This window comes from Diabrotica virgifera, chromosome 1 (assembly GCF_917563875.1).
Source record: "Diabrotica virgifera virgifera chromosome 1, PGI_DIABVI_V3a".
NCBI lineage: Eukaryota > Metazoa > Arthropoda > Insecta > Coleoptera > Chrysomelidae > Diabrotica > Diabrotica virgifera.
The window spans coordinates 104,673,442-104,688,551 of NC_065443.1; the positions used below are offsets into that span (position 1 = coordinate 104,673,442).

Consider the following 15,110-nt stretch of genomic DNA (forward strand, 5'->3'; position numbering starts at 1 on the left):
ACTACAAATTTGATAAAAATGTCAATTAAGTAAATGTTCAAAGTGGGTTCCGTTGTTTTGTAAACAATAATACAATCTATTTTCAAATTCTGCACGAAATTTGACAAATGTTTTTCTAGTAATAGGGCGACATGCTTGAGTAATTATTTCTCGCAATTTCTCAAGTGACGCAAGTTAAGTTTTATAAACAACTGATTTAAGGCAAAAATGGCAAATTAAGTTTTAATTAACAAAAAAAGTACGAGCGGACGCTTACCATTTAAAATAATAGTCCGGGAGATAGCATTACAAATAAAAAAGTCATAGTAAGCCAGCTGATATTAACACCCTGTATAATTATTATTTATACCATTGGATAGTAGTTTTTATAGTAGAATAGTATATTACTTTTTTCTAAGGGATTACCCTAAATCAGTTAATTATAAAACTCACCTTGCTTCACTTGGGGAATTGCGAGAAAGAATTACTCAAGCATGTTGCCCTATTACTAGAACATTTGCTAAATTTCGTGCAGAATTTGAAAATAGGCTGTATTATTGTTTACCAAACAACGGAATTCACATTAAATATTTACTTAATTGACATTTTTAATAAATTTGTAATTCAACAAAACCTTATTAAATTTTTCATTTAAGCCAAAGTTTCACAATTATTGCTTCACCCTGTATAATTATTATTTATACCATTGAATAGAATTTTTTATAGTCCTTTCAATGATGTATCACAAGTAGGGGTTTGCAATTTAAACTTTTTTGGTTGTGATGGGTGGGGCCTAGGGGGTTGATGGGGGTGAGTTCTCTTTCATGTCATTTTAGTTCCCCCTTACTATCCTAGAAACGGTTTCAAGCATTTTTCGATATCAGCTTTTGTTCGTAAGATATAGCCATTGTAAGTTTTAAAATTGACACACTGTATAGTCCTCTGCATTTTACTATTAAGTCAATTTTTTGCAAAACATACAGGAAGGGCTACGTTTCGCAAAAAGCACAAATTACCCCCTTTAGAGGGATGAAAAGGGGGGTTACGGGGCGAAATTTTTTAAGAAAAAGTTAGTTTCATAATAAGCACCCCTTGATATACCAGAAAAAAAAATAAAACCGGACTTTTGTCCATTTTGCGATATTCAACCTGTTTCCTACACTAACATCAGTAGATAAAATAGTTATTTTCCTAACTAGTGCGGAAAGTAATACTTTCACGCACGAGACTGCCGTTGACCCGAACGACGCGATAGCGGAGTTCGGGCAAGCAGTCGAGTGCAAGGTAGACACTTTCCGCATGAGTTAGGAACAATATGTTTTCTTTCGTTTGAAAAAACAACACAAAAAATAGAGTTATATCAATTTTTATTTAGAAGTAAAAATACACAAATTAATTCTTTGACAAGGTAGTCAAAACCAAACTTTCAGTATAATGGGTTACCACGACGACGATATTGGTTTCCATGACGACGATGCAAAACCATTGTAATAATTGTCTACTGATCTGACTTTTAAATATTATGTCAAAATAATTTTATTTCATCGAATTATCAGTAGTAATTGCACAAGACCTCTAAAATTCTATATTAATTTTAGATAAAATTCTATAAGTATTAATTTTAGAGATCGAGTGCAATTTGTTGCGATTATTTCATGAATAAAACTGTTCAAAACCAAAATTTTATTGTAATTTATTTATGTAAGTACAAATTAGTAAAATTAAACACACAGTTATTATAATTATTTGACGGTTGAAAGTCATCACTTTTATAATTTTTAAAACATTAATTGTCATTAGTGTCACTGAATGTATTTTTTCATAGCAACGAAGGGCATCTGACGTAATATACTTGACGACGGGCAATTATCAAAAATTATCAGTTTAATTTGTATTTCTGTAGCTTTCTATTGGTCAGAATCTCCTATGAATGAAATAATCAGTAGTTAATTGCACAAGAGTTCTAAAATTATTGAATTTTTCCGGAGTGACACTTTGACAGTTTTAATTTCAAGAGCCGAAGGTGAGTGGTATGGTATCTTTGGATGGTGAACTGATTGTAAAAAGCAATAGTTTTAAGTACCTGGGATCGGTATTACAGAGTAATGGAGAAATAGATGGAGATGCATGCAGTAGAATTAGGGCTGGATGGATGAAGTGGAAGGAAGCGAGTGGTGTGTTGTGTGACAGAAAAGTTCCAATGAAGCTGAAAGGAAAATTCTATAAAACAGCCATAAGACCGGCTATGATGTACGGAACTGAATGTTGGGCAGTGAAAAAGAAAGAGGAACAACGAATGCATGTGGCGGAGATGAGAATGCTTAGATGGATGAGTGGAGTGACAAGAAAGGATAAAATTAAAAATGAGTATATTAGGGGAAGTCTAGGTGTGGCACCAACTGGTGCCAAAATGAGAGAGCATAAGTTGAGATGGTTTGGTCATGTTCAACGTCGAGACGTTAATCATCCAATACGAAGAGTAGCTGAAATGCAGATACCTGGAAGGAGTAGGAGAGGAAGACCAAAGAAGACGTGGGGGGAGACGATTAGGCAGGACATGTTGGTAAAGGAGATTAATGTTGATATGACCCAGGATAGAATTGTGTGAAGAAATGTAATTAGGGAAGCCGACCCCGCATAGGGATAAGGAAAAAAGAGAATGATGATGATGTTTTTCTCTCTGGAATCCTCAGTCGTCCCTCATATTTCTGTGCCTACTTCAGCACCACATGTGATTACTGTTCTAATTGCTGCTTTGTAATTTTTCAATTTCGTATTCTGAGTAAGTTTCTTATCTTGTAATTATTGAGGAAGTTGTTGTATTTCCAGTAGGTGCTGTTTCTGTCAGGGTTCTTTCATCCTCATCGCATGCGACCACATCAGTTTTTTGGAATGCAAATCGAATTTTGTTAATTAATTAGTTTTAAATATAATAGAGCAACATCAGGAGAATATTACTAAAACTTTCTGGATCAGCTGCAGGAGAATTTGTTTGTAAGAAAAGACATCCTTCAATGGAGGATTGATTTACTACAGGGAACATAATAACATCCAAATATCGTAACAAATAAAAGGAGTACGTTTTTGTAAAATCAACATTCTAATCAGACCTTTAACTCAAACATTAAAAACAAATCTAATTTGACGAATAATGTGAAATCCTCGGAAAAAACCACTTGGTTTTATTACAAAAACACTATACAAACAACCATAATCGGAATAAAATAGTTTTTTCTGATATGTTTATTTAATATGGGTTATACTCTTTATTCTCCATATTATGCGCTAGACGTGTTAGGAAAATTAATCGGTCAAATGTATGTATATATAAATTTTATGGCTCAAAAGTAATATCACTTTTAAAAAATTGCATCTTTTATAGACATGTAATAAAGATATCTGAATTTCAGAATATTGAATTGCTAATAATTTTTAGAACTCATAAATCAGAATACTGGAAATTCTATCTATAAGTATGAGGAATTACAAAAATTACGATCTATAATTTTATAGTTGACACTTTTATGGCCTCAAATTAATATTACTTCGGTCCTCATTTTATGTAGAATCGGTAAAATGTATTATTTTACCCTAACACAAGACCTCTTTTAGAGTCTTGTTCTAGCATTCATACGAGTAAGACCTGTGCCAAATATAATTAAAATCTAGTTTACCTTATCAGTAGTAATTAGTGTATTTGATTTCGATTTAATAGTGTATTTTAAAAAGTGATTTCTGGATAAAATTTGTACGTATTGCTTTCTTTATATTATTAAACCATTATAAATTGTATTTAATTTATAAAAAGTGCATACCAGCGGCTGGTTTCACCAGTTTGCTGGTTCTTGCTGACCATCCAGCATAATGGCTTTGAATGCAATTCTGATACCAGAACCATTTAAAGAAAAAATATAACACGAAGCTATTGTCTGTATCTGCATGACAAGTACAAACATACACAGTAATCCTACAGTTTCTACCTCAACCATGGCCCTTCAAAGTGCTACAAATACTCAAGCTACTACATCAATTTCGTACGTAAACGCTGCAAAATCTTCGCCGAAACCACCATCCCTACCCAAAAAAGAGCAAGCCATAGTCCTTCACGCAGAAGAAAACCTTAAACTTCTAGATTACGTTAAAGCTATTGGTGATGTCATCGGACCAAAAAATATTTCCTTTGCTTCCAGAATCTCCAACAATAGAATCTGCATATATCTAGCCAACCCAAATCTCGTTGATCAACTTCTGAAGTCCCACCCAACTATCCAAATCGGATCCCTAATTTTAAGTATTAGGAAACTTGTCTCCCCGACAAAAAGAATATTAATCTCGAATATCTCTCCTTATATTCCCCACCAACTTGCAGAAAATGCAATCAAGAGTCTTGGTCTTCAAATAGCCTCCCCAGTGTCTTTCCTTAGAGCAGGAATTCCAGGTGATGAATATTCCCACATCCTCAGTTTCCGCCGCCAAGTGTATGTCTTTTCACCCTCTGATAATTTCGAGCTTCACACCTCCTTATTAATTTCATTTGAAGGCAATGATAATAGAATTTTTCTTTCAACGGACAAGATGGAATGTTTCGTATGCAAACAGGCTGGACACGTTGCGTCAAATTGCCCCAATACTTCATCTGACAATGTGTTATCACAAAATTCTACTCTTTCTCATGACCCAACTCCCACTACCGAATCAACGCCACAGCAACAGCATACACAACTTGTGACAGACAATGTGTTATCTCAAAACTCTACTATCTCTTATGACCTAACCACCACCACCGAATCTACGCCACAGCAACAGAACACACAACGTTTCTCCCATACTGAATCACATCAAGCTGAAGACGGTGATCCAAACAACATAAATATTCAAAAACCTTCTTCAATTTCTTCTACTCCTCAAACCCTACTGCCAACTTCTGAAGCGAGCAAAATAATTCCCACCGAAGAGAACATTCCCACTAAAAATCCATGTGAAAAAACCTCTGAAGTAATGGATCAACAAGCTTCACTCGGAATCATAGGAGAATCATCCAGTACATCTGTGAAAAGAAGTATTGACGAAACGTTATCCCCTCCCATCGAAAATCTGAATACTAATAATCCAACGTTTGCTCTCCCTCAAACACCACGTCAAACCAACATCCAAAAGCCCAAAAAACCTAAACGCACAGCACCTACTCCTGACGCACTTAAATTTTTCATGAATAAAAATTCCACAACACTCCCATTAAACTATGATCAGCTAATAATGCTAATTGAAAATACCCAAGGTAACAATTCACCTATAGAAATTATCCAGGAATACACAACCGATCTCCCCGGTTTAATAAACCTATTAACCATATCTTACCCATACCTATCAGACAAAACTACGAAACATCGCTTCACCCGACTTAAAAATAAATTGAATCACTATCTAGGTAAAGATATCACTGACAGTGAATTATCTTCCTCCGATGCCTAATTTTCAACTCTATATTACAGTGGAATATTGATGGACTGTTCCATCGTTTACCCATGCTTCAAATCATCCAATCAGAATACTGTCCAGAAATAATTTGCCTACAAGAAACTAACCTTAGTCCAAACACAAGTTACAATTCTAAGCAGTTCAATTGTTTTAGAAATGACAGAAAATCATTTTAGACTTCCCAAATATTTCAGTATTTTTTCTGCTGAACTTTATGCAATACTCAAAGCCCTTGAACATGTCAACAAAAACAAAATATCAAAATGCTTGATCCTAAGTGATTCACTCGGTGCTTTACAAACTTTAAATCATGTGTATCCTAAAAACCCCCTAGAGAAAATGGTAAAATCTGAACTAGAAGAGGCTCAAGAAAATTCCAGACGCATTACCTTCATATGGATCCCATCTCATATTGGTATCGATGGAAACGAAGCAGCAGATCAGTGCGCCCGTAAAGTGTCGGAAAGTGTCGAAACAGAGGTAACGGAGTGTCGAAATCTCGCGAGTGACATAAAATCGTACTTTAGAAATCTAATCACGTGTAAATGGAACCAAGAATGGAAATATTCACAGACATCTTTAAGAACAATCAAGGATAATGTTTACCCGCGGTTATCGAGAATACGAGCCCGAAAACTTCAAACTGTTATCACACGTCTGCGTATAGGTCACACAAGATACACGCACTCTCACCTGTTTACAAGAGACGATCCCCCTAAATGTGAAATTTGTGACGAAATAAATAATGTAAAACATTTTTTAATTGACTGTCCACTTTTGCAAATGAACGAATTAGATTCAATATTCCTAACAACATCAACAAACTTTTAGGCACAGATGGTTACTATGACAATATCGCAAACTATTTAAAATGTATAGGGCTATATTATAGAATCTAAATTACTGGAAGTTATACCTACACTGTATTCTTAATTTAAGATACATACTGTAATTATAGATAATAATATCGATAATTATTTAAAACTCATAGAATTATATTATAGATTGTAAGTTATTGGAACTGTACTCCTACACTGTATTCCCGCTAATCACCTCTTGGTGGATGCGGTAAATTTCCAATAAAAAAAAAAAAAAAAAAAAAAAAAGACCTCTTTTAATTCACAATTTAGTATATCATTTCAATTTTATTTTAAGCAATCTATCAATTTGTTCCTTGATACTGCCCATGATAATTTTTACGATAAGTTTTGACGTCTTTTTGAAGAGCTTAACAATTTCTTCTGTATATGTATGGTAGGGTGGTGACAGTTTCAGCTCGTAAATTTTTTTTTATTTGAGTGCCTTTATTTTTTTCCGCAGGCTTTTTTTCTTTGAATATCATTAAATTAAATGACAAAATCTTTAAAAGGGTGTAGGAACACTATATTTTTTCGGAAACGTCTTTATATCGATTTTTGCTAATTTTAAAGTTTTTTCCGCAAGCTTTTTTCTCTTTGAAGATCATTAAATTAAATGAAAAAATCTTTAGAAGGGTGTAGGAACACTATATTTTTTCGACAATTTCTTTATATCGATTTTTGCTAATTTTAAAGGTGGTTTTTTTAACTTTTTGTAGGTGAGTCTGTACAAGGGTTTAAAATAATTATCTCGTGGTAAAATTACTCTTTGACATGCATAACATATATCTTCTTCTTCTTCTTCTTCTTCTTTTTCTTCTTCTTCTTTTTCTTCTTCTTTTTATATATACATTACTCTGTCTGTTTTTCAATGTGCCTCCAGTAAGTTGTCATTCCATCTTTTCGTGATCTTCCCACTGATCGTCTTCCTATTGGGGAACGTCTCACTTACTACTCTATTTGCTGTCATGTGGCTTATGTGGTCGTTCCATTCTACTCTTCTGCTTTTCACCCAGTTATTAATGTTGTCCATCTTGCATCTCCTTCGTATATCTGCACTTCTAGCTCTATCCCACAGCGTCTTATCATCGATTTTTCGCAATGTTTTCATCTCTGCTGTTTCTAGCATTCTTTTTGTCCTTTGTGTATCAGGTCGTGTTTATGCCGCGTATGTCATTATTGGTCTGATGACTGTTTTGTAAATTCTGCCTTTCACTTCTTTTCCGATGTTTTTATTTCTCCATATTGTTTCATTCAGGCAACCTGCAGCTCTGTTTGCTTTATTCATCTGATCTTCCACTTCTGTTTCGAGCTTTCCGTAGCTGCATAGTGTGATGCCTAGATATTTAAACTCCATGACTTGTTCTATTATTTGACCCTCCAGCTCTAATTTACACCTTATTAGATCTGCTGTTATAACCATGCATTTAGTCTATTTTGGAGAAATTAACATGTTAAATTTTCTAGCGGTTACTTTAAATTCGTGCAGCATACGTTGTGAATCATCTTCACTTTGAGAGATTAGTATTGCGTCGTCTGCATAGCAGATTATTTTAAGTTGTTTTTCTCCCATTTGGTATCCTTTTTTTGTTCTTACTTTTTTATTATTTCGTCCATGATCAGGTTGAACAACAGAGGACTCAGGGAATCTCCCGGTCTTATCCCGTTGCCAGCTTCAATTGGGTCGGTTAGTTCTTCATCTACTTTTACTTTTATTGTGTTGTTCGTTGTTCTGGTAGATATTTTCGATGGTTTTAATTATTCCTAGAGGTACCTCTCTTGCGTACAATAAATGGATAACGTCCTTTAATTTGACCCTGTCAAATGCCTTCTTAAATATATGAAGTAGTCCTTCCTAAACATATATGAAGTAAAAAATTTATATTGAATATGATATTAACTTCATATTAATGGAATCTCTTAAATAATTAAATAATTTGATCAAATTCTATGTATTACTTTCTAGCAATTTCATGACTTATTCAGGAATAAAAAAATATTTTTCGTACTCGTTAGTAATTGGTGATGCATTTTTATTGAAAGTTTATCAGAACTACTGTAATTTTAACGTTAGAAAATTGAAATTGACGCAAAACACGTCATCATATATACATATAATGTCAAGGCTAAAAATTAAGTTTATTTTCGATGAAAATTATGCATAATGCAACATTTTCAGTTACTTAATATAAAAATGTATTGTAAAAATTAGGATTTTTTACTGTTATTTTAAATATAGAAGCCAAATATTTTAATCTATTTCGGAAATAAAAAAAAATAAATCAAAATAAATGTAAAAATGAAGGTTTAAACTATTTAGTGACCGCTGCTGTATATATCACTCAATATTACTCAAAAATTAACGAACACTACTTACAAAATATATGAAAAAAAGAGAGTGGCACTTGGGTAGTGCCGACAGAAGTGAATATTCCTTATAGCGTGTTATTATTATAATGTAGGTTAATGAAATTTTATGTATATTATTACTAAATTGTTAATATTTTTGGCAATTCAAGATTCGATTCGATTTTGTTTTATTGAATTTTGTATAATTTCATTTATTTTATTTTATACAAATATTTTAAAACCAAAATTAGCCAAATCGATCTGGTCGTTTTCAAGTTGTTGTAAACATAAAATATGTATGTATATTATATAAAATTATAATAAGTGTATATGCAGGTATATTATGTATATTACTGTATACCGCATGGATACTACATGCGTTTCATTTTTTGAATAACGCTAAATAGAATTTCGGGCCCAAAAAAATTATACCAAAGGGTATGAAGTATTCACTTATTAAATAAACTGATGAATTACAAATCATATCGCAGAAACTTTGTAACAACTAAAGATAAAACATTAGATTATTTGTGTCGTGTTAAAATATAGTCCACAGTTAAGTCGTAAACAAATAGGGAACTTAAGAAAATATAAAGTGAAGGCGCTTATAGCAGATACTCAAAATGTTGTTCGTTTACTTAAATACAACAAGCCACGCGATCATTAAAACTTGCAATACATTGTGTAACATGTTAGACTGCTCAATCCTTCTTATCTATACTACCTACATTTTGTTTTTTAACAACGGTGTTTTTAAGTGACCCCATAGAAAATAGTCTAAAGGATTCATTCAGATTTATTGATTAAGATAATTCAAGTAGGTACTATCATACATGCTATTTCTTATGCCTTTGAAAGTATTGACAGATGAAATCAAGGAGAGTAAAATATGTGAAAACTGTGGGGTTTCCTATAGAAATTTGCGTGAAAATTGAATTTCCTTTTGTAAAGAAAATCCATGTGCCATGCCATTTGGGTATAAGGGCTACTGGTGCCCTATGGGTGTTAATTATTACCTAAACATGTAATGTTAATAAGAAACCTGCAAAAAGGCATAACGGTACGTCGTGAAAATGAAAATTTTTACACTGTAAAAGTTGCGGAAAATAAGCAAAATTCGATTTGCAGAAAAACGAAACTGGTTCAACTCCAAATTTCATTTTCTTCTTGTTTATTTCATATGACATTTTCAGTACACAAAAAGGCACAAGGGACAAAATCGTGGTTGAACTTCAAATTGAAATCTGACGGTCTACCAGTGCTACAAGTAAAAACGGGGAGTCAGGTTTAGTTTATAACGTTTGTCAATGATTTATGGACAACAATTCAACTGTTCAACACATTAATAAATTACAAAAGATACAAGATCCTTTGTAAAAGGTATATTTAAAATACCCCAATAAGGGTTACATCACAAAACAAAACGTTTTCGGATTAACAAGTAATCCATCATCAGTGTTAAGCCAATAGCATGCATGCGTGAGCCACCAAAAAGTTATGGGTGAAAACCCTTTGAAAGTTGTAAGATGTTAAATGATACTACATATTATTGATAATGATGATCGATGTTGCAAATATTCCTGGATATAAGCCAGGGCAACACAGGACTCTAACCCACGTGGATATGATTTGCAAGGAATGAACCTTACATATTGAAAATTGAGTGTCAACATATTTCAATATGTAAGGTTCATTCCTTGCAAATCATATCCACGTGGGTTAGAGTCCTGTGTTGCCCTGGGTTATATCCAGGAATATTTGCAACATCGATCATCATTATCAATAATATGTAGTATCATTAAACATCTTACAACTTTCAAAGGGTTTTCACCCATAACTTTTTGGTGGCTCACGCATGCATGCTATTGGCTGAACACTGATGATGGATATTTGCAACATCGATCATCATTATCAATAATATGTAGTATCATTTAACATCTTACAACTTTCAAAGGGTTTTCACCCATAACTTTTTGGATTACTTATTAATCCTTAATGATGGATTACTTATTAATCCGAAAACGTTTTGTTTTGTGATGTAACCCTTATTGGGGTATTTTAAATATACCTTTTACAAAGGATCTTGTATTTTTTGTGATTTATGGTATACAGCCAGCTACAGGAATTTTATTTTCCTCGTGGATTTTAAATTACAAAATGTTTTTACAAATTGTTTGGGTACTTACTTATACGCTGAATGGACGTGTTTGTAGTCATAAATCACAGTCGGAACATTTTTGGTCGATTGTTGCCAGTAAAGGTAAAAGAAGAGGAAAATGCAGAAGATGATAACGAGTAGGAGGGCTCGTCGCAGCTCTCCTTGCTTCATCCTTCCGCCTGACCTCTGAAATAAAAAAAAAATAAAATTAGAGGGAATGTTAACACGTTGACGATGGCGTGATATCACACGGATGACACGCAAATTTTCCGCTAGGAAGGGCGTGACACCATTGGAATGCCGCTACATCTTTTGATTTTACCGACGTGTAGTTTGTCAGGTGTTATGTTAATCTGTGGTCAGGGTAACATCGATGGGCTGGTCATGTACTGAGAATGGAGACCGAAAGATTGGCTAAAGAGCACTAGATAGTAAACTGCAGAACGCAAGACCAAAAAGAAGGACACGGAAAGGTGAGAAGATCTCCTATCCAATGTTTAGGTTAGTTCTCGTATCCAAGAAATATAAAAAAAACTATTTTACTGAAGGAACACATTCATTGACCAAATAAACACAAAAAAGATCTTATACGTTCTTTAGAGAACACTCTATATAATAGTTCCCCTTACATTCTTCGCACCGCCTTTTTGAATGTGAACATTTATTCGTGGCAACAAGTCTTTCATCTGTTTTAGTTTAGATCTGCGGAACAAACAACAACTATTTTTTTCTTACTTTCTTCAAATTCAAACTATGTCTTTGGCAACATGCGATCATTGTAATGCCACATTTTTTACCTTAAAAAAATTAAATCAAAATTGGCAAAAAAATGTATTTACCAATTACATATTTGCGTAAACATAATAGAACCAAAGAAAAAGAAAACGAGTCGTTTATTTATATTTATGGAATAATATATGTATATAGTGTAGTATAGAATACGAGCCACATAATGACAATTAAATGCAAGTTGTATACATGATTTGTTCTCTGATCATTCACAACAACAAAAACATATTCAAATTTATTTATTTTGTAACAAAAAAAGTAGTTGTTGATATATTTATATTTTGACTATTACAATGATTAAAATGAATTTGAGGTTACATTTTCAATATCCCTAACATATCAAAGCGTATGCATTTGATTTGTCATTGCTCAGTGCGCATGTGCCACCTTCGAGACAGAACGATCTCGCGATTCTGTTGGTTTCAAAATGGGCTTAATAATGGGCTTCATTATGATACAGATCTCATTTCGATACAAGCATTGAAATCAAAATTGATATTTTGATATATTAAAGTATGAAAGTGGAATATATTATTCAAAAGAAAAAAATTATGAAAATTTTGGAAACCGCGGTTTTTATTAAGTATTTTTAATACAATGAATATTATAAGTGTCATTTAAATCCAAAACAGACTTGAAATACAATGATTTTGTATATTATTTATAATATACATCTGTTTACTTACCCTATTTTTTATTCTATTTTTACTAAACCGTTTGTTTTATTTTTTCAAGCTAAAATGACAACTATTTGTGAAGACACACCTCTCGAAGCAGTCCCTACTTTATTTTTAAAACCACTTTCCTTCTGATTTGTTTCGAATGTCGTCCCTCGACGATTTTAACATCGAAAAAATAGGAAATGGCCGCATTAACCTACTTTCCAAAAATCTTTATGGGCCGTATCACAATAAGCAAGATCGTGTAGTGAATCAATTTTTTATACGATGTCATTAAACTTTTTAACACCTTAGAGTATATGCCCTTCTGCAGCGTATGGGAGAAAAGGATCACATTGTTTGATTGATTAACAAGTCATCTTGTCGCTGTGGCCTAGTGTCATAAAGTATAACAGTTCATAAAAGTTGGTACGAAAATGTATGTTTTGTAGTTTATTGGGTGAATAAAGATTGTTTGAAATGTATGCGTTTTTAGAAATACAGTGTAAACAAAAACAGTAGTTTAAGGAAGATCTATCGCGAAAACTCATGCTACAAAATTAAAAAGACAAACTGGTCTATTGCTAGGATATACACTTATTCTCAACAAATTACTCTGGTCCAATAATGTGTTGATGATCCACGATTTCTTATATATTCATTGTCACACCTAGGTATCGTTCTGATGCAGTGATAGATATCCTGTTGGGCAATCTTATTTCAGGATACTGCAACTTCATGAGTAAAACCTGCTAAAAGGTGTGGAGGGTGTTGCAAATTCAAGAGACATGTTCAATTTGAGAATAATCAGGCCATCGTGGTGGCAAAGGTGAACAGTTGATGTGATGTTGTGAAAATCGTGTTTGTGATGATGTTAAGGTGTGGAATAAGATAGGGTTACACGATTTCCTGGATAGTTTTAAATTGTAATATTGCCTCTATAATAAAAATTAGTTCTGCTACCCTAAGCAATAGCACTCATTACCCATGGCATTACTGATGCAACTAGCCATGTATTCTGTGCTCCTGGTCCCAGGAGTGTTTGCATATCTGGGATCTCTCGAAGTGTCTAATGTTGACGTATTTTCATGCTCGCTTACCCTGACACTTAGTGGTCTTGCAATATGTCCCACGTAGAAATTGTTTCATTCACAGGGTATTTTTTAGATGCAGTTTTTGAAGACCTTTCTTGTGTGTTGTTGGGTTTGGTTTTGGACAGGATAAATCTCAGAATGCTGAATGTTTTGAATGTTTTTGTGATTTTGTACTTTTTTCCTACCCTTTTCAATTATTTTGATAAGCCCTTTACATATGGTATTGTTTTCATCTTTGAATCCCTTCTTATGAGTGTCTATGAAGTGCTTCTGAGTGTGAGTGTCTCGACAGTACAGATACAGCAAGGTCTAAGGGGCGTTTTACTCTTCCTTTACGGCGTCTAAGGCGTTTTAGTCTTCTTCTCCTCAGTCGCTTAAGTAGGTCTTTGGCAAGCGTACCTATTTGGATGATTCAGTAGTCTATTTTTGTAGGTACCACTGATTGAAACAACGGTGTCTTTAATGTTTTGGATCTAAAGGTCTTGATATATAGCATAATTGGGCACATACCACGGTGCATTGGTAATATGTCTCAAGACTTTAGATTGGAACCGCTGAAGTTTCAGTAAGTAGGAATTACACGCTATCCCATATCTGTATACCTGTAAAGTCCAAACTGACTTTAGACTAGATTTATACAATAATAATTTATTCTTCTTGTTCTTCTGGTGCCTATCCGTTACGAATGTTGGCAATAATTCTGGCAATGATAATCTTATTAGCTGCTGCATTGAAAATTCCTGTAGTGGATATCGCAAAGCAGGTCCTCAAGTTCCTGAGACAAGATATTCTTCTTCTTCCGACACCTCTTTTACCATTCACCTTTCCCTGCAAAATGAATTTTAATCGGTTATAATATTAATTTCTTGTGATGTGGTCGAAATATTCTAATTTTCTTCTTTTCACCGTACACATTATTTCCTTCTCTTTGTTAAGTTTTTGGAGTATTTTGGCATTTGATATTTGGTCCATCCATGATATCTTAAGAATTCCTCTATATAACATTTCGGTGCCAATAATTTATTAATGCTGTTCTGAAGCTATGTCCTTGTGGCATTTTTATGATTAACTATTTTTATGGGAAATAAGCCACAATTAAATTGAAAAAATAATTTTATTAAAGTTTCGACGCCCAAATCGGGTGTCGTTGTCAAAATACAAAATACTACTACAATAAACAAAAATGTTGTTGCTAAGTAAAATATTCTTCTAATAATTTATTAAATCTGACTCATTTCTATTGGCAATTCATTATATATTCATACATATATTATACATTTTAAAGTAGAAGACTTTAAAATGATATCGCCAATATTTATGAGTTGTGTTCCTGGGACAACTTTACTGAAAGATAGTTCATTCGATTACATGAAATCAACCCCAACTCAAGAATATCCGTCACAAAAAAATCATAGCATGTGATCTGTCTTTAAAAAGACAACCACATGCAACGGTGACATTAAAATTCTCGCGTTAGAGATCTCATAGTATTAAAGTATTAATTTCTTGAGAGTAAATTAAATGTCATACCAAATACTTACGACGACGACGGGATAGTATCACGAGGTTTTTCCTGGTTTTCCCTCGTGATTTACTATGGAATCTCTAACGCGATAATTTTACTGTCATCGTTGCATTTGGTGCACAAAAACTGCTTTACGTGCTTTACGTGCTAACGTGCTTTAAAAACAGATCACATGCTATGATTTTTTGTGACGGATATTCTTGAGTTGGGGTTGATTTCATG

General features: G+C 33.4%; 1 protein-coding gene across 12 annotated transcripts in view; it reads right to left on the reverse strand.

The window, feature by feature from the left end:
• The window catches only part of LOC114325330 (probable beta-hexosaminidase fdl), a 430,895-nt gene that overhangs the window by 68,855 nt on the left and 346,930 nt on the right, over positions 1-15,110 (reverse strand). For all 12 annotated transcript variants that reach the window (XM_028273374.1, XM_028273378.2, XM_028273371.2 and 9 more), the window contains one exon: positions 10,850-11,007. In XM_028273374.1, coding sequence (XP_028129175.1) covers positions 10,850-11,007 — 158 coding nt within the window. The remainder of the gene's footprint in view (positions 1-10,849; positions 11,008-15,110) is intronic.